Source organism: Artibeus jamaicensis, unplaced genomic scaffold (genome assembly GCF_021234435.1).
Source record: "Artibeus jamaicensis isolate MK-2021 breed Jamaican fruit bat unplaced genomic scaffold, CSHL_Jam_final contig_923, whole genome shotgun sequence".
Lineage (NCBI taxonomy): Eukaryota > Metazoa > Chordata > Mammalia > Chiroptera > Phyllostomidae > Artibeus > Artibeus jamaicensis.
Genome location: NW_026522014.1, coordinates 15850082 through 15870185, shown reverse-complemented (window position 1 = coordinate 15870185; position 20104 = coordinate 15850082). Strand labels below are relative to the sequence as shown.

Genomic DNA, 20104 nt, shown 5'->3' with positions numbered 1-20104 from the left:
GTACTTTTCAAGGAAAGACTGTATTTACATAAAACAGAAAGGAAACATTACTGGGAGCAATACTTGTTTTGTATTTGTGTCAGTGCCAAATTGAATTTTGCAACAGCCTAAGCCCTAGGAATAGGTCTACTGATCATTCTGTCATTAGCAGTTTGCAGACTCACTCTCAAAAAAAGAAAAAGTGGTTATTATTAGGAAAAGGGTTTGTGATAAAAACCTTTTATCTTTCTTGGTTTGAAAGAACTAACAGTTTTTGGCTTTACTGATGTTTTGAAGCCATGAACTTCTCCAGAATTTTTATGCTTTAGAATTATGTGTACAGGCTGTGGAGTGGAGAAAGGCACAGCCAATTTTTTTTTGAACAGAAGAATCAACAAAGAGGAATGTTTATTTGTTGCGCCTTGGCTCTTCAATTGTCAGCTCTGCAAAATTTTTAGTAAGAAAAAACTTTTATTTAATGTTAAGATTCAGTAACAATTTGTTACTTCATTTTTGGCTTTAAATATACAAATGCTACATAATGATTAAAATATTAGTATAAAAATGTTTTGAATAAAGGTAGCTAGGAGGAAACTTTAAAATTCGACATTGAGTTTGGCATCACTATAATAATCTTTGATATTAAGCTGACAAAAATGATACTGTATACATATATTTGAACAAATATGTAAAATGGCCCTGATTTATTTTTAGCACAGGAAGCCTGGTGAGTTGGGTAACTCTCTCTCTATCTTTAAAGTACCACTTACTTATGGTTAGTCCATATCCTAGATGTTCTTTGATTGTTAAATAACTTTGGGATACAAATGACTGACTTCAATCAAGCTAAGAGTGTATTTGTTAAAGCCAGCTAAGGCTTATTTAGAATATCACTTCACGTGACTGTCTCTGTGAGCTTGGAAAAAAAACAAGTAAATGGTTGAAATTCATACCCATGCTAAGTCAGGAGTGAGCTATTCAAATATTCACGGAATTAGGCTGAATGTAGACTAAAGAATCTAGACATTAGTTAGCTCTCAAGTGTGTGACTCTGAACATAATTTAGAAAAGTAAAAATATTTGTGGTTGTTTGGTTTACTTACTTACAAGGAGTCACTTTAGTCCTTTAATAGAGCATCTATTATAATGTAGATGAGAAGGTAAAAGGATAGAAATCAGAACCTCGTTTACTTTCCTGGATCTCTGTCTATCCTCTTTCTGTTTCTTTCCCTCCATTTTCTACATACAGGTAGCCTCCCTCACTTTGGTTTACAACCGATGATGGAAATTAAATATGTCACTTCTTGGTTAATCTTTCCAGAGCTTTTTTGCTGTGGCTGGCATTTTTGTCTTTTTAATTTTATAGTTGTTTGAGTACAGTTGTCTCTATTTTCCCTAGCACTCCCCCCACTCCCTACCCACCCCACCTCCCACCCTGAATCCCACCCAATTTGGCTTTGTCCATTTGTCTTTTTAAAAAAATATTCTATTTATTTATTTTTAGAGAGAGGAGAAGGGAAGGAGAAAGTGGGAGAGAAACATCAATGTGGTTGTCTCTCATGGGTCCCCTACTGGGGACCTGGCCTGCAACCCAGGCATGTGCCCTGACTGGGAATCCAACTGGTGACCCTTTCACAGGCCTGTCCTCAATTCACTGAGCTACACCAGCCAGGGCGTCCATTTGTCTTTTATATATGTTCCTTGACAACCCTTCTCCTTCTTTTCCCCATTATTCCACCCCCCAGTCCCCTCTGGGTACTCTCAGTTTGTTCTTTATTTCAGTGTCTCTGGTTCTATTTTGCTTGCTTGTTTGTTTTGTTGATTGGGTTCCACTTATAGATGAGATCATATGGTATTTGTCACTGCCTGGCTTATTTCACTTAGCATAATGCTCTCCAGCCAGCCATTCATGTAAACTACCTATGTGGCAGATTTGCAGTAGATTTGCAAACTACCTAGAGCACCTTCACAGACTTCTGTTGATTGGTTGCACATTAATTTTGGTCTGTTAATCCAGTTAGTTCTTTCTTACTTTTCAAGGGAAAATAAAATTCATTTAACATGTACTCTATGTTTATTGAGCACCTACTATATTCTAAAAACTGTTCTAGGTTCTGGGGATGTAAATGTGAATGAAATAGACAAAGAAATAAATCTTCCCCTTATGGAGATTACATTCTGGTGTGGGGAAATAAGACACAACAAAATGAGTTAGTTATACATATAGCATATTTAGCTGCTGTAAGTGGTATGGAGAAAAACAGAGAAATTCAATAATGAGTGTGGATGGTTAATTTAATTTAATTTTTTGTTATTTTTTAATACACAACACCATTTATATTCTGGGAAATCTTTTTTTTTTTTTTAAGATTTTATTTATTTATCTTTAGAGGGGAAGGGAAAAAGAGAGGGAGAGAAACATCAGTGTATGGTTGCCTCTTGTGCGTCCCCTGCTGGGAACTGGCCTGCAACCCAGACATGTCCCCTGACTGGGAATCGAACCACGATTGTCTGGTTCACAGGCCTGCGCTCAATCCACTGAGCTACACCAGCCAGGGCTGGATTGTTAATTTTAATGAGGAGGGAAGTCCTCATCAATGAGGTCGTATTTAGAAGATGTCTGAGATGCTTAGGAAATCACAATAGATATCCAAGAGAGGGAAAACAAGTATAAAAGCCCAGAGGCAGGAATATGTTCTGTGTTTTCAGGGAACAGCAAGTAACCAGTTTAGCTGGAGTCCTATGTCGGGGGGGAGAGACCTCAGACAGGTCATGGGGCCTGACACTGTGGAATAGGGCCATGGGGGCCATGTGACTTTGGCTTTTGCTTGGTTGACAAGCCACTGCATAGTTTTGAACATGGATGAAATAGTATGACCTGAGTGGTATGATCTGACTGTTTTCTGGGGAAGAAAGTGACAAGCTGTATTGCGTGGGTGTTGATAGGTCTGGTAAGATTAGGTATTTACCATTGATTTTGGCAAAGGAGGTCATAGGTGACCTTGACAAGAGTATTTCTGGTGAAGTGGGGGATAGGCAAAAATGATCCCATGGTGTGAAGGGAAGAAAGTATTTGTGGATAAGGAGAGACAGGGTTTTTTTTTTTTTTTTGCATGCTTGTTTCAGCTGCAAATGGAAGGGTACAATGGGGCAAAACAAGGTCATGACACGTTTGGTTGACTTTTTGTTTAAGACATCAGAAGTATCAGCATGTTTTTATGCTGATGGGAAAGATGCGATACAGGGAATACATTTGTAATGCAGGGAAGATGGAGGAGAGTTTCTGTTACATTTCCTTTGAGTGGGTCAGCAGGAATGGGACCAGCCACGCATGAGGAGGGGAAACTTGGTTGGCAGTGCCGACAGCTCATCCACAGTAATAGGAGAGAAATCCAAATATATGGGGCCAATAGTTCAAGGGAAGTATTGGTAGGAACAGGTGGACATTCTCTCTAATTGCTTCTTTTGAAAATCCTTAATAAAATATGAAGCAAGATCATCAGCTAAAAATGAAACCAGAGAAGGTCATTAGAGATTCAACAAGGAAGGAGAGGGGGGTGTACATACCTTCCTCCAGATTATCTTTGGTTCCCAGGCCTGCACCCAATCCACTGAGCTACACCAGCCAGGAAGATTATCTTTAATGACTACATAATATTCCAATATGGGATGTTTAATTATTAATAATTTTGTCTACATTACAGGGTATTTATAATAATTTACTTGGGCATTAAAACTGTATGGTGATGAATGTCTTTGCTCACAATTTAAGAAATTATTATTTAGATTTCCTAAGGAATCTTTATAGGTTTATTCTTCCCTATTTCAAACAGACTAATCCAAATTCTGCAAACCAATTCTTCCACATTTTCTTTATGTGAGTCCTCTCAAAGTTTCCACATAGCATTTTCATTATTTTCACAATGGATTTAACTTAATAGAGATCTTATGTGATAGCATATCGGGCTCCTTTATTTTTTTAATCTATTATTTATTTATTTTATTTTTACTCATGGTTTTACCCATTTATTTATTTATTATTTTACCCATTTTTCAATATGCTGCTACATTTTTTAATGATGCTCCGTCATGACCACAGCCATAAGTTCACTCAGTATACTTACTGCTTTGTTGATTAAGATACTTTATTTTTATGTACTTAGCTCAGTGAATAAATATTTTATATTTATGGTCCAGTTTTTCCTTTTGAAAGTTTTCAGAACCATTTAGGATGCTATTTATCTTAAAACTCAAAAAAATCATCCCAATTAGCAGGTCCCTTTGAGCTGCTTTTAGATTACACGGGGTGTGGAGAGGCAACATATGGAAGTCAGGAAGAGCGACCAAGGAGTGAGGCTTTAATGAACTGGAAGCCCTTGATGGGTGGTGGTAATTCTTGTAGCTGTTCTCCCAGAAGAGCTGCTCCAGGCCTACGTCAGTGTCTCCAGGGACATTGCCCACAGGATACTCTGCATGTAGTTGCAGGCAGTGTTGACGTCAAGGTGATTCCTGAGCCTTGGCTTCTGGCTCTTATTTCCAGCTCCATGATTTTGGGTAAATTCATTAATATCTATGTATGTCAGTTTCCGTAACTGCAAAATGGAGACAATGTCATTTACCCCAGGGCGCTGTTGTGCTGGTGAGAAGAGATAATGGACGTGAAGGACAAAGGCCACAGAAGACTGCCTGGCACAGATTGTGCCCAGTAATTGTTAGCTATTATTAGTTCCTGCAAATCTCAGTGAACCGGCATTAGACAATACCTTTCCTACTTCTACCAGATTTCTCTTGTTTTCTCTTTGTTTCCCATTATCTTATTTTAGTCACAATGATTTTAAACTATCAAAAATAATTATTTCACGTTGTTCTCTATTTTCATCCTCTTCACTTTGTAACTAAGCAGGCTTAATTTTCTTTTTTAAATTTTTTTGTAGATTAAAATTTGTTTAAAGGAATGCTCTTATTTCCTCCTGCAGGTTGTGTAAGTGCCACCTCATTTTTACTTGGACTCCAGCTCAGTCCTAAGAGACTTTCTTATTTCTTACCTTTCTTCTATTATTAGATTCACTTTCACTGTTTATGATATGTTAGTTGAATTTCATTGGATGCTCACTTGGGTTATTGTTTGAATACTAGAAGAAATATTTTGGAAAAATGTTTTAATATAGTCTTATAAAAGTGTATGATAAATAAGTGTCTGGGTTATTGATAGAATTTTAGAGAGCAATTTATCTCTTCTTAGTCCTTACATTTGCAAATTATAGGCCTCTGCACAAATAACAATTTCTTGGTAATTCAGATTCGTTTTTTTCTACCTTTTAGAGAGGACTGGTCCTGATGATCCTTCATAGTCTCACCAGGAGGTTGAAGAGAAATGTGATGTATATTTAGAAATCTGAAATAGGGAACAAAAGGGAATATTGAAAAATTTATCAATCCAAGAGAAGGAAGAGAAAAATAAAAGCAAGTAAAACACCATGTAATGTAGTAGAAAGTAAAAATCATGGGTTTTAAAATACATGTAAAATGATAGCACTCGACTCTTTAAAGGTAGATTAATGATCAGAGGGAATTTTTAAACATCCAACTATTTACTGTTTATAGTGGCATACTTAATAACCCACCAAAAGGGTCGAAACAAAGAAACAGAAAAGGATGGTGGGTAAATACTATATTTCTTTGAATTGAAGACATCATCCATTTTAAGATACACACTTTATGAAATACCAGAAAAGAAACATCTAAATTCTGACACTGATTGCATAATGCATCTTCATTTTGGAGATATTAAACTGTGTAAAATGTGCTTTAAATTGTAAAATACAATTATATAAAGGAAGTTGAAGTGGCAATATTAACATGAATATGTAATTTAGGTCAGTAAACATGTATGGGAATAAAGAGAAACACTACAGAAAATCCAGTAAGAAAACATAACCTTTACATATTTATATTGTCTTAGCAACAAAGCCCTGAGCCTGCTGAAGTGAAAATAGACTAAATTATAAGAAAGGTTGATTTTACAATTTTAAAATCATTGTTAGAAATTTTATTACACCTTCAGCAGAAACTTATAACCAAATGTGTAAAATAATTATAGAGTATACTTGAACGATGTAATTAAAAAACTTCATCTAGTAGATACAAAGGGACTCAGGAATTTCATGCATACAGTTAATAACTTGTTCTTTAATTTTAGATTCTTATTTTTTATGAGAAAAATGAAAAGGTACTGTACATGACCCAAAACCCTCATATATACACTAAATGCCATACAGTTCATATTGTTGTAAAAGAAAATATATTGCTAGTTTTAGTAGCTTCAAAATTTATATTTTCTTTATAATATTTTGATTTTGAAATGACTGATTATGATTCTAATGTTCTACTGGTTAGATTTGAAATGAAACTTTCAGTTTTCTTGAATATTATTTAGCTGAAAATATTCCTTTGAGTTTAGAGAAAATAAATATATATTTTGCTTAGAGACACATTGACCAATAATCAGAGATTCTTATGCCATATAAAGTTTGTATATTAAAAACTAGGAGATTTTTACTAGGGAAATGTTAACCACAAAGATTTTCAGATATACATATATCTGGTGAGCTGGAAAATGTCACATGGAGCAAAAGAAAACTCTTTTTTGCCTGAGCTACATTCAGAACCAAGGCTTATGCTAAAAGCAGGTTTTTACATTATCTTAATATCCAAAAGTGTCTTCATCTACATCTTTCTAAGAGAAAGAAAAGACAAGGAGATGATGAACCCCAACAAAACATACTGAGGGAGGCAGTATTTGCCCCTAAACCATAGAGAAGGACTGGGGTTAGATGTGCTCCCTAGGCTGTCCCAGGGAGGACCACACCACCCACAGGAATTTCCTTTATCCTTTTTCCTTTTCCCTAGAACAGGAAGAGGTTTTCCTTTATCATCCTGAACTCCCATGTCTAGCACAATGTCCCAAAGATGTTTGCCCCTGGAAGGGTTGCCTTGGAGGGATGGCATCTTGAGCTGCCATGTATTTTGTTCTGCCTAGTAATATGTTTATCTAAAACCAAGCCAAATGCAACCAACATATTCTCATCACCTTATAATTGCAATTTGGCAATGTTCTGCCTTCACTACACATCAGAACCTCCTGGGAATTTTTATAAAAATAATGATATCTAGGTTCCACACCAGGGTCTTGGGTAAGACTGAACATCTGTATTTTTAAGTTCCATGGCTGATTTTGATGCAGAGAACTAACTTTCTTAGGACCAGTTAGAGGGCTGGAAGCAAGACCCTCACAAAGTTTGGGTACAGCAGTCTGGGAGGTCCCAACCTGCTCCAGATGGGTACGGCTTCGAGCCTCCTTGAGATTTTCCATCTGGACATGAGGAACCCACCAGCTCCCACAGGGCAGTGTGGCTTCAGCACAGGGACACACTCCCAACCTGAATATTTCACCTGTTGTCAATGAAAAGGGGAGATGGACAGGAAGGGAAAGGCAGAGCTCCTGCTGGGCAGCTTGGAAGTTCCTTTGGGCCTCTGGGTGAGCAGGTTCAATTTTTCAGACTGATGAAGTCTGAAGTACAGACTGTTAATGAAGTACAAAGGGCAGTGATAGACACTTCTATTTATTGCATTCTGGGGGTTCTTTGTATTTAATTTGTCATTTTTATTATAATTTAACACCTGAATAGAATGACAAATAGAATGAATGAATATATATATATATATATATTTTTTTTTTTTTCATAATGGCTCTAAATATTTTTAAAATGTGTTCAAATAAAATGAATTTATATTGAGCATTTCACACTTTCACAACCTCAATCTGGAATCATGTATTTGTACCTTAATATGTATAATTATAGTGACCAACTTTCCTGGTTTTCCCTGGGCTGAGAGATTTTACAGTTTCAGAATGGGGCCATCCTGGGCAAACCCAGATTGATGGATGGTCCCTCTACTTGTTTGTAATTGTTCACTTGAGCAACTCTTTTCCTGTTATTCATGCCTTTGAGTAGGACTCAACCTCTTATTATTCACTATGACTTTTTTCGTCAATAAGTAATATGAATATTTTGGAAGACTGTATGGGAAAGGAGATGTTAGGGTATAACTGCCCCCATGTTCCACTGAGAACATGTTCATTAGTTATGTCTTCTTTTTACCCTTTAGGCTATAATAACCCACAGTTTGAGCCCCCAAGACCCCCAGTAGGTTTTGTTTCTTACACAGGAAAAGTTTGGTCTCTCTCAGTTTCTTTCTTAAGACTTCTTTTGCATTTCATCAATACTTGATACTGTCTTCAAATAAGTGAACTTTTGAAGACTCAATTATCTCTCAGAAAGGAAATGATCTTCCAGTTCTCAGTTTCCAGAACACTGAAGCATTACTACTAATAAAATATTCTTGTTTAGCTACATTATATATGCATATTCATTTATAACTATATCTATCTACTTATCTATCTAAATATATATTCACATGTGAACACATATTGTATTTCTCAAGTTTGTGTTTTGAAAAACATTTCATCCTTTGCACATGATTCTCATTTACAAAATTGACCAAAAAACCCACTGTGATTCCCTGAAATATTAAAAATTAGGCATGATAAATTGTTGAGAATTTAAGGGAAAATCCTGCTTTACACATTGGATGATGTGGCATTAATGTGTTTCTTTCCTTAATATTATAGTTCCACCAAACTTTTCCCATGTGCTCCTTCCCACAGTAATTATTATCTGATGAACACTCTGTTCTCATTTAACAGCGACTCAACATTCATATTTACTGTCTGTCAAGAAGGTAAATCTGCCAGATGATATATAAATGAGTCATTCACACCAGTGTTCTAAGTTCAAACCCAAGGAAAACTGTGGGTGTACGCAAAATGTTTGGTGGGTTTTTTACTCTCTTGGCAAAGAATATTTGGCATCTTATAATTAATTCTATACAGTAGCAGTGAGACAAGTATTGACTAAAAAATTGTATTTTATTGCAAAAGGACTGATAAAACCTAGTTATAAAATAATATAGTAATTTTTCAATTATTCTCTTTAGAGAGGCACAAAGAACATTTTCAGTGTGAACAATCAGTTAAGCTAAGATGGCAATTAAAATTGCACAGTGATTTTTCTTCTTCCTCTTTTACAATATTCCTTATGCATCTTTGTCAGTAGCCACTCATTACTCTTATGGAAACCAGCAGAACTGGCACAGATGGGAAAAATGAAAAAGATAAGAACTATTATTTTAAGCAGCTATTTGGTGTTAGCTGGGGATTTATGTCATTTAATTCAATCTTTACAACAACTTTTTTAAAGAATAAAAACAGTTTCATTGAGATGTGATTCACATACCATTACAACAACTATAAATATTTAGATATTTTATGCTCTGGTAATGAGAAAAGTGAATCTCAGGCCAGAGACTTCCTTTGTAAGCTCTGCTTTGAACCCTCCTGTGTTCCAAAGCCTGCATTCTTCCTATTGCATCTTCAGGCCTCTGTTGCCATGAGCCCAGCATTCTTTTGGGCAGGAATAATGCAAACAGCTGCTACAGTGTCCGGGGAAGAGTGATGAAGAGAAGACAGCCCTGGTTTGGTAAGAGGTATGATTCCAGGGGAGTGTGGGGTTGGAGACTGCTTTATTTCACTCTTAGTGAGTGAATTTTTAAATTATTTTTACTTCAAGCTCTTAAAATCTAAGCTATTGTTGCTCGTGACATTAGATAGCATCAGAATTTTTAAAGGATCTCCTGTTTTTTAGAATTCATGGAATGGGTAGGCCCGCTTAACTTGTACCTGCCTTCTTAAGGGGTTCAAATCAGGAGAGGATAGTTTAATTTCTGAACGTGCTGCCTTGGCAATTCATTTACCCTTCCCTTCCTGCAGCTCACTTTTATCATCTGGAAAATGAGCATTTTTTCATCTTTATGGTAACACTTTTCTCTTTTCTTCATGATGACTTGCAGTCACTTTCCTTGGGTCTGAAGGCTAAGGGTTTCCAACTTCATGAACCAGGACTGGCTACATAATTTGCAGTGCTCAGAGCAAAATGAAAATATGAAGCTTCTTGTTCAAAACATATTAAGCATTTCAAGGTGGCAACAGCAGAGCATTATGCCAAGCATAAAGCCTCTCTGAGAAAGGGACCCTGTGTGACTGTCTGCAGAGGTCACATGTTCATGTGCTGTGAACTTGATGAAGGTCTCCTGGGGTCAAGAATGAGGCTTGATGCTCTCCGGCAATGAGCCCAGGGCGTTGTCCCATCTTACTTCCTTTGGAAGGGAAGGTCTGACCCCATGGTTAGGAAGCATAGTATAGAGTTCGAAACTATGCTCTCAAAAGTCTGATATTTCTAAACTGAAACAATGGCTCTGCTGCTTCACACTTACATAATCTTGGGCAAATAAATCCCTTAAACATTATTTTGTTACCTTTAAAATGGGAATAATGATAGAACCAATTTTCTAGAATTACTACCAGTTATGAATGAGAAAATTAATGCATGGTACTTGGAATGTAGCAAACACTCAATGAATAATAGCTCTTACGATAGATATTTTTAAATTATTTTATTATTGTGTACCTGGTTAAAGTCCTCACACTTTCCCCTTCCCTGAGTGAGGCTTCTGAGAAGGTTCTGTGCTGTGTCATCAAGCTGAACATAAAACAATTTCTGATCTACTGTTCCTCTGTTTTTGATTCTTGCTCACTAATATGATGTTATCCTGAAAAATTATTATAATTTCCCCAAACTTCAGCTCTGCCAGTGACGGAAAAGCCAGAGTATAAAGGAAATGATAGATGGTTTGACATGCTGATATCACCAAGATGACATATTGATGGAATGTTTTGAGTTACCAAGATTGAAGGCATCATTGAAATTATTGTGCATCACTATTACTGCTTAGTGCACTGGTGTCTCTGGAGATTCTTATAAAGCCGTATTTCTTAAGAAAAGTAATTTCTGTCATTTTCCGTGTAGTCTGTTAAATCTTTAGTCATAGTGACTAGGGATAACACTCAAACTATTTATAATTGGGGATAGGGCATATACACTACTGATCAGAGAGTCCTGCTAGCCCATCAGAAGATGCCCCGGGGTAACATTCGATAAGACCGTCACGCCATGATGATGTCCAGTGAAATCACACTGGGCAAGCATCATCTGATGGTTATAGTTCCTTTGTGGCCCATTCGGGCATTTTATACCAGTTCCATACACGAAGGAACGCGAAGTTATTCAGTTAGGTTTGGCCTTTGAGGGATGAAGAAGTCCACCTGCTCAATAATTGCTCTTCTGACATTTTCCATTTGCTGTCACCTCTAAGAGTGATAGCCTGCATGGAAGTACTTTCACTAGCACATAGGTTAAGAGTTAAAAGCAGTGCGGACCATAAAGTTATGAAGGAGGCCTGAGGTTAAGGACTAGCTGGAAAAATACTTTGAGCCTACTAGATGGCTAAAAATAGCAATTTTCACCATCAAATCACCATGATAAACATAATGACTACAAAAGAACACATTTGAAAGGAATAATTCTTTTAAATGGTATTGCTTCTCTGGTTATTTGTTGGTAAGCTCACTTGACCCCTAAAAATCTGCAGTCTTTTGCTAAGTTGTACAGTTAGTAAATGTTCCCAGTTACTTAGTGCCTAGGTTAAACAGTAAACTAAATGAAGAGCGAAACATTATTCATTGACTTCTTAAGGAAAAAAATAATGAATCATGTGGATTCAGATAAGTGTGTTGTTAAAGGCATAGTGACAGCAATGTGTCCCCAATTAAGTGGGTGGTAAACTGCTCTTTTCCCACTTACTCATTCCAATAAAGACTGACTCATGCTTCTTTAGACCAAATTTTAAAAATTCCTATTTAGGACAACACTTGCACTGAGTGTGAAGTTGGACTGGAAGAAAGCACAGGGTAATGATAAATGTGGCTGGCTCTTTGCACCTGTGTAAACAAGCACTGCCCTCCACAGGTCGGCATCAGGGACCTTCCAGCAAGGCTTTGCTCTGATACAGCCTTTCCCTGTACTCATAAGGAAAAAAGATCCAGATTTAGGATCAAGTCCTGTGATGTGTGTGTGTGCGTGTGTGTTTGCTTAAAAAAGATTGGGAGAAGAAGGGGGATTTGTTGAGGGGTAGTGGGAACAACCAGAGAACAGGGAGAAATCCATCTGGCCAGGGAGAGAAATGAACACGATGGTTTTGAGAATGTGGTTCTCAAAACACGCTACCCAGGACTGCAGGACTGCAGCCTCACGTCACTTGGTCACTTTGTTACAAATGCAAGCTCTTGGGTGCTAGATTGGAAACACTGAAGTGGATCCAGCCAACAGCATTTGATCAAACGCTCCAGGTGATTTTGATACAGCTGAGATTTAGGACTACTGGCTTAAAGGGCAGTGAAGGGCCTGCTTGGCAAAGAAGAGGCTACTCCAGAAAGAATTTTAGCTAATCACCAGCTTGTGCCTCTGTTTCTGAGATATTATGGTTCTCTAGAATCAGAGCTGCATAGGCACTGTTCTTGGTTCTCGTGTGGGTGAGAACGTCTAACTGTATTTCACTGGGTTCCATCAAGTGTTTGCTTCAGAGAAATCCTGGGTATAAATTGTTTCTTACTGCTTTTTTCTCTGTAAGAAATTAGAGTTTAGGTAGATCTGTCTAAACTGGTTTCCAATTTAAAATGTACTTTATCTTTTTGAAAACCACCTTTTCGTCTAAAACTTTTAATCTTATTTTATTTTGATTTTCTTAATTTTGTTGAAGAGAGTGAACTTAGTTTTCCTATCTCGAACCTTTAGCTACCTGTGGTGTGCTAAGGACTTTTAGTTTTGAACATGGTATTTGGTGAAATCAACCACAGAATTTTAAAGATCTGCCAGGAAACTTGAGGTTTCAGTGCGAATTGCATGTTGCATAATTCAGCTTTTCACCCAATCTTCCATGTAGTTTCAACCGTCGAAGGAAAAAAAACTGCTATTGCACCATTTGATGTTTTGAAGTGTGGCACCTTATGGGATAATTTTTGCATTTGTTTATTCATCGCGCTTGGAAAATATGCTGGCCTCCCTTCTTTTCTTTCCTTCTTTTTCCTTCTTCATTTAACTTGTTCTTTATACCAGAAATTGTTTTTGATTTCTTTCAAAAATGAAATAGACTTCTCTGAAATAAAATGTCAAGACTTTGGAAGAGGAATATGACAAAAAAAGAAGAGTCAAAGTTTACGGACTTGTGTTAACACAAAAAGAACAAGAAGTAGGGGTTAGCATGCTGGAAATTTGAACTGGAAGATGGGATGTTTCAGAATATTCTGTTAGGAACCTTGAGTCTGAGAAGCGGTTTACAGGACCTGAGTTATAGCTGTACGGGGTGGCAGTAATGTGTATGAGTAATTATTGCTGAGTAAATCACTCACCCGCTCTTTGACCTTGTAGGTTACTTAGGTCTCATTGCTGGTATTCATTTTCATACTCTGTAAAATCTGATTTAAAATGACTTTTTAGCAGGATACAAAATTAATATTCAGAAATTTGTTGCATTCCTATACACTAATACTGAACAACCAGAAAGAGAAATTAAGAAAATAATCCCATTTTCGTTTGCATCAAAAAGAATAAAATACCCCGGCTAAGTTTCAGCAATGGGGTACCTAATTTAGTCCATTTTGATGCTTTTAATTGTAATTCACCTGTGTTCATAGTTACATAGTTCTGCATTGCATTAAAACACAATTTATTTAACTAGTCATATGACAAAGGATATTTTGGTTGTTTCACTTTTTTGTTCATATAATATAATGAACATTTATGTGTATCTCTTTTCATAAACATATGTACAGTTTTACTGGGACAAATAACTGGGATGGGAATCTTTGGGTATTAGGTTGTAATCATCTTTCCTAGATGTCTTTCCTAGGCGTCACCAGATTGATTTCCAAGTGGTTGTACCTGCTGATACTTCCGCTAGGAGTGCATAGGATTGCTTGTCCTCAAATGTCTTTGCCAGTAATTGCTGCTGCTAGTTTTTAAAATTTTTTTCCCATTTGATAGGTAGTAATTGTATCTTGTGGGTTTATTTAACATTTCTCTTATAACCAATAAATATAACATGTTTTAATATGTTAGAGGTCATTTGTATTTATTTTTTGTGAGAAATACTTGTTCAGATTCCCCCCCCCAATTTTTTATAACATTTTTATTTTGCTCAGTAATGGGTAGAAATCTTTTATATATTTTAGAATTTACTCCTTTTTCTTTAGTCATATGTAACAGATATATTTTCTCCCAGGGTTCGCCTTGTGAGGGTAGGTCTGCTTCTGGGGGTATTCTGTGTCCTTAGTCTATTTCTGTTCCAATTTTATGTTGTCTCACTCAGCACTTATTTATGATAAATATCAGTGTATGCAGGTGCAAATTACTCTTGCTATCTTTTACTGGGGGTACCTTGAATGTTAACCTTTGTTTTCCTTTTCCTTTTTTTGTGATATTTTTAAATTTTTATTTTTATTATATGTATTAGGTAATAAGATCACATAGGTTTCAAGCATACATCTGTTTGATATACTGGTATTATCTTTGTATTGCGTTGTGTTATCACCATCCAAAGTCAAATTATTTTCCATCACCATATATTTGGCCCCCTTTACCCTTTACTTCACCCCCGCCCCTTCTCTCTAGTAACCACCATACTGTTGTCTGTGTCTGTGAGTTTCAGTTTTATACCCCACATCTGAGTGAAATTACATGGTTTTCAGCTTTTTCTGACTGACTTATTCCACTTACCATAATATTCTCAAGGTATAATATATATGTTTTAAAATACCTTAAGGACTTACAAACACATCTATATGTCATATATGTTGTGTGTATGTGTATATATGTGTGTGTGTGTGTGTATATATATATATATAAAATGTGATTTTTCTTTGAAGTGAATTGGATGTATTGAAGGTTTTGGGAAAAAATTCCAGTTTTGTGACTTTTAGTCTTCTAGTCACCAAATAGTCAATGTCTATTGATTGAAGTTTTTTTGATATTATTTTTATTATACTTGAGATTTTCATTATTACCTTTTTGTAGGATTCCAAATGCATTTCTAGATTCTCTTGTTTACATTAATGCAGGCTCTGAGTTTTTTTTCCAGTGGAGTGCTGATACACATCTAGCCCAGCATCCTCCCAGAAGGCAAGGATTTATGAAGAGTATTTTTATGTGCATTTTTTCATTTAAATGGGAGTGATTACCTTGAATTTGATTTCTCTGCCAACCTAAATATGCTTACATACATATAGTTGTATTTTTCATATTGTAGGTGGAAAAATGTTAACCAGTGAAAGAGCCCATTTTTGGTCAGGAGGTACTCCACGAAGTAGGTCTGCAGGAAATTTGATTGACATGGAAGCTGGAAAACCCTCCGAAAAGTGCAGTATCACAGGTATGGGAAGGTAAAACTGTTGTAACTTTTTTCATCCATCACCAGCAACTATTGAAGGTCTAGCTCTGAAAAGCCTTACAAAAGATTAAAAGAATTATAAAATCCCAATATGACCATGGACATATGTAAACTATCATTAAAAAGAGGAATAAAATAGCAGATTCAACAGATTATAATATTAAAAGAAGGCAAAAACTCATTAAATGAGTGGTATGGGCAGTAAATATATAATGAATCTGGGGGTTAAAGACGTGTAGAGCTTGGAGTGGGCTACAAAATCTGTATGGAGCATAAAAGAATTAAATTAAATCTTAGAGGAAAAGTAGTTTTGAGAGTTAGATAGAACCTATTGGATGAAAGTATGGAACTGGGAGAAGCACAACTTTTCTTTCCCAAAATGCATCTTCTATTTTTAATATCTGCCACTGAAAACATACTTCAATCAAGACAGTAGTTCTATACACATCAAACAAAAAAAATTCTGACAGTTTACTCAAATACATCTTTCTCTTATGGCTGGCCTCTTGGCTTTCATTTCTCTCTGAAGCAGAATCAGCTTCATGAAGTCCACAGAATCATGACCAATATTATTGAGAAATGACCAAGTATGAGTAGCTCTCAACACAAAAAAAGACTTCAGTACTTTGACATATGTAAAATTCCTTAGAGCTGATATGTTAATATTTTAATGTGTCGCTGATTCTTAAATTATTCATGTTTCAAAGTAATAACATGTCTTCATTTCATAGTGGTAAACCTGTTTTTGTCATTTTTAACTGGAAAAGCTCAGTGAATTCTTACAAGTAGTAAATCTGATGTTTATTATATATGAAAAAATTATAATGTTAAAATTTATCAACACAAAGTCATCAGGAAATAAACTGAAAAATGCATTGTGTATTTGGCCTATTGTATTTATTTAGTTTTATTTTCTGATTTTAGAAAGAGGGGAAGGGAGGGAGAAAGAGAGAGAGAAACATCGATGTGACTGAGATACGTTGATTGCCTGCCTTCCATGTGCATCTCGACTGAATACAAAACCTATAATGTGCCCTGATCAAGAATCAAACTGGTGACCTTTGCACTTTGTGGGACAATTCTCCAACCAACTGAGCCACACCAGCTGGGTGGCCTATTTTTTAAAAACAGTTACTTTGCCTATTAACAGATGTATTTGATATTTTTACATATTATATATTCTTAGAAAAGAAAAAAATGAATAATATAGATATATTGAGACTATTCAATGTTTAGGAAAAATCTAGATAATTGGCTGAATTAGTCTACTTGTTCAGAGATTTTCTTTTTTGAAAATAAAACACAAAACTATAAGGTATAAGTTTATGTAGTGTGGGTCATTTTGAAGGAAATGTATTATATTCATTATTATCTAAATATTAACCATTCATTCATTTTTAAATCATTATCTTAAAATAATATCACATATGGTCATAGTAAACTAGTAAAATAGTTCTTTTTCTCACAGCATGAAAATTTGACCAAATTTAATATTAATCTTGGAGCACCTATTAGACTGGAGATCAAAAAACAAAATAAAAAGTCTTGAGTTTTTAAGCTATAATAAAAATGAATCTTGGTTGTATCATAGAATGATACTTACCATTGTTTTGCTTTGTTTTTGTTTAAATAACCAGAATGTCCAGACCCAAGCTTGCTTCTCAGCTGGCCAGATGCTTTCACACTTCATGGCAATAATGTCTCCAAAGCTACAAATCCATTCTGGGATGAACTGTCTGCTTCTAACCCATTTTTGGATGATATAACTCAGTTAAGAAATAACCAGAAGAAAGGTAGTATTTCCATCTTGAAGGAAGATCCTTTTCTTTTTTTTAGAGAAATAGAACCTGGAAATTCTGTAGATTCCTCTGGTGATGAACTTGATGTGCACCGATTGCTTAGGCAGTCTTCCTCGAGGAAATCAGGGAGATCTAAAAGTGTTTCAGAACTTTTGCACATTTTAGATGACACAGTACATGTCCATCAGAATATACAGAACTCTGACCAGATCCTAGAACAAGATTTGGAATGGCTTCATAATGATCGAGAGGCTTATAAAATGGCTTGGTTAAGTCAACGCCAGCTGGCCCGCTCCTGCCTAGATTTGAATACAATTAGTCAGAGTCCTGGATGGGCACAAACACAAGTTGCAGAGACTGTGGTCGTTTGTCAGTTAAACCACCAAGGAGGGTCAGTACAATTACCTGAATCAGACATCACTGTTCATGTGCCCCAAGGGCATGTAGCTGTGGGAGAATTCCAGGAAGTATCTCTAAGGGTTTTTCTTGATCCTCCACAAATGCTTAATCATGATCTTTCGTGCACTGTGAGCCCACTGTTGGAAATCATGTTAGGCAACCTTAACACAATGGAAGCCATTTTGCTGGAGATGAAAATCAGTGCTGAAGTGAGAAAGGACCCTTTCAGCCAAGTCATGACAGAAATGGTGTGTTTACACAGCCTGAGTAAAGAAGGCCCTTTCAAAGTGCTAAACAGCTGCTACATTTATAAAGACACCATCCAAGTCAAGCTAATAGATTTGAGTCGGGTGATGTACCTAGTGGTTGCTGCGCAAGCTAAAGCTACTCAGTCACCAGCTGTCACCATTTGGGATTATATCCACAAAACCACCTCGGTTGGAATTTATGGACCCAAACATATCCATCCCAGTTTCACTACTGTTTTCACAGTTTGTGGACACAGTTATTTGCCAGGAAAGCTGACAATCTCTGGTATTAGGAAGGGTAGAAAAAACACATCTCCAGTTGTGTTTCAGCTCTGGGGGAAGCATTCATTCTTACTTGACAAGCCACAAGATTTAAATATTTCTGTTTTTTCATGTGATCCTGATTTTGAAGTAAAGGCAGGGGGAGAAAAAGGAATTAAACAAAAGCAGCTGCAAGCGAGTCAAGTAGTTCATCAACAATTTTTATTTTCTTTGGTTGACTCCAGAGAAATGCACTTGTTTGTTTTCCGTGTTCAGCTGCAGCCTGCCGATGGCAGGCCAGTTACACAGTTCGATATCACTACTCCTGACCCAGCTCCAAACCTAAAGAGACACTCAAACCTGCCAGGCGATTTGCAGAAAGGGAAGGAAATCAAGTCTGTTCCTTCATTACCAACAGTGCATGTTAAATATCCCACCTTTCAAGACAAAAATTTGAACTTTACCAATTACGGAGTAACGCTGAAGACAGTGCTAAGAAAAAAGAAGATTGACTACTTACTTGAATATTTCAAAGGAGACACAATAGCTCTCCTTGGAGAAGGTAAGGTAAAAGCCATTGGGCAGTCCAAAGTAAAAGAATGGTATGTGGCAGTCTTGAGAGGTAAGATTGGACTTGTACACTGCAGAAATGTCAAGGTGATTGCAAAGGAACAAGTAATGCCTGTGTCAGATAGTGTCTTCACTACGAGGAGCCTCCTTGAACAAATTGTCCTGCCCTTTAAGAAACTGACCTATATCTACTCAGTTGTATTGACTTTGGTGTCAGAAAAAGTTAATGATTGGAAAGCTTTAGCTGATGTACTGGGTTACTCACATATGGCACTGGAAGATTTTGATCGAACACAAGCCGACAAAGAATCAGAAAAAGTTTCTTACATTTTAAAGAAGTTAAAGGAAGATTGCCATGCAGACAGGAATGCCAGAAGGTTTCTTTATGAACTTGTCGTGGTGAGTATTGCTTGATCACAGTCATTTATTTACCATAGAATATTTTATTGGTAATATTTATAACCGAACATATGAGAGAAAAAGCTAAAACATTCTCAGCAGTTATCAATTAAGTTTAAGTCACTTTACAGCAAATATGTAGCTTTTCCTACAAGGTCATATAAATGGTTTCTTAGACTCAGTTGTGGTTTTCCCAGAAACTAGGCCCACAAGGATCATCTTTTGAAGGAAGATTAAAGTTTCTGTTTGTGCTAGAGTATAACAGTTAAGAGATTCTCTTCCTTTCTCAAATATTTAGATAGCTCTTAAAATATCAGACAAACTCCAGTAACGTGAATAAGAGAACACTGAAATAAAACTAATGAACTTGGCCTTTGCAATAGGTCCACATTTTCATGTTTTTTAAAACATGCAATCAGTCTTTTACTTTAGAAATTTATTCTTCTTTATGCAATTTATCAAAACCTTAAAATAATATTATCTAATCTCTTCTTAATCCTCATGTTTTAACAGTACTCCAAGGATCATTTTTTAAAGATAACATTCACCCCAGTGTAAGACTCCATGGAGAATTATAAAAAAGATGAAGAATAATTTTGCCTTTAAAGTGGAAATTCAGTATTTTATAAAAGTAAAAAAAAATTCAAGAGCATATTTTTAAAATTTTCTAAAATTTATAAATAATAATGATAGCTAGCACTCCTCTGAAGTTCTCTATGTGTTTGGCACTGTGCTGAACACTCTAGTCACACTATCTAATTTAACCATTATAAAAACTCTGTGGGAAAGTATAGCTGGTCTTCACCTTACAAATAGAGGTAACTGAGTCTTAGGAGGTTGGGTTCCACAGTTGTTAGTATTGGAGATGAGATTTGAAAGCTTTTGGTTCCAAAGTCAGGTTTAAAACCACCACGCCTTTCTGAAAGAAACTTGTCTGTGTGTAAAAATGTTTAAGTGTGTGCGTTGGCATGTGTAGTAAATACCATTATA

General features: G+C 36.1%; 1 protein-coding gene across 2 annotated transcripts in view; it reads left to right on the top strand.

Annotated features, from left to right (window-relative positions):
- Positions 1 to 20104, top strand: part of MACC1 (MET transcriptional regulator MACC1) — a 53973-nt gene that overhangs the window by 17208 nt on the left and 16661 nt on the right. For both annotated transcript variants that reach the window (XM_053655111.1, XM_053655112.1), the window contains exons 2-3: positions 15298 to 15420; positions 17076 to 19114. In XM_053655111.1, the coding sequence (XP_053511086.1) occupies positions 15306 to 15420; positions 17076 to 19114 (2154 nt within the window). In that variant the 5' untranslated portion in view covers positions 15298 to 15305. The remainder of the gene's footprint in view (positions 1 to 15297; positions 15421 to 17075; positions 19115 to 20104) is intronic.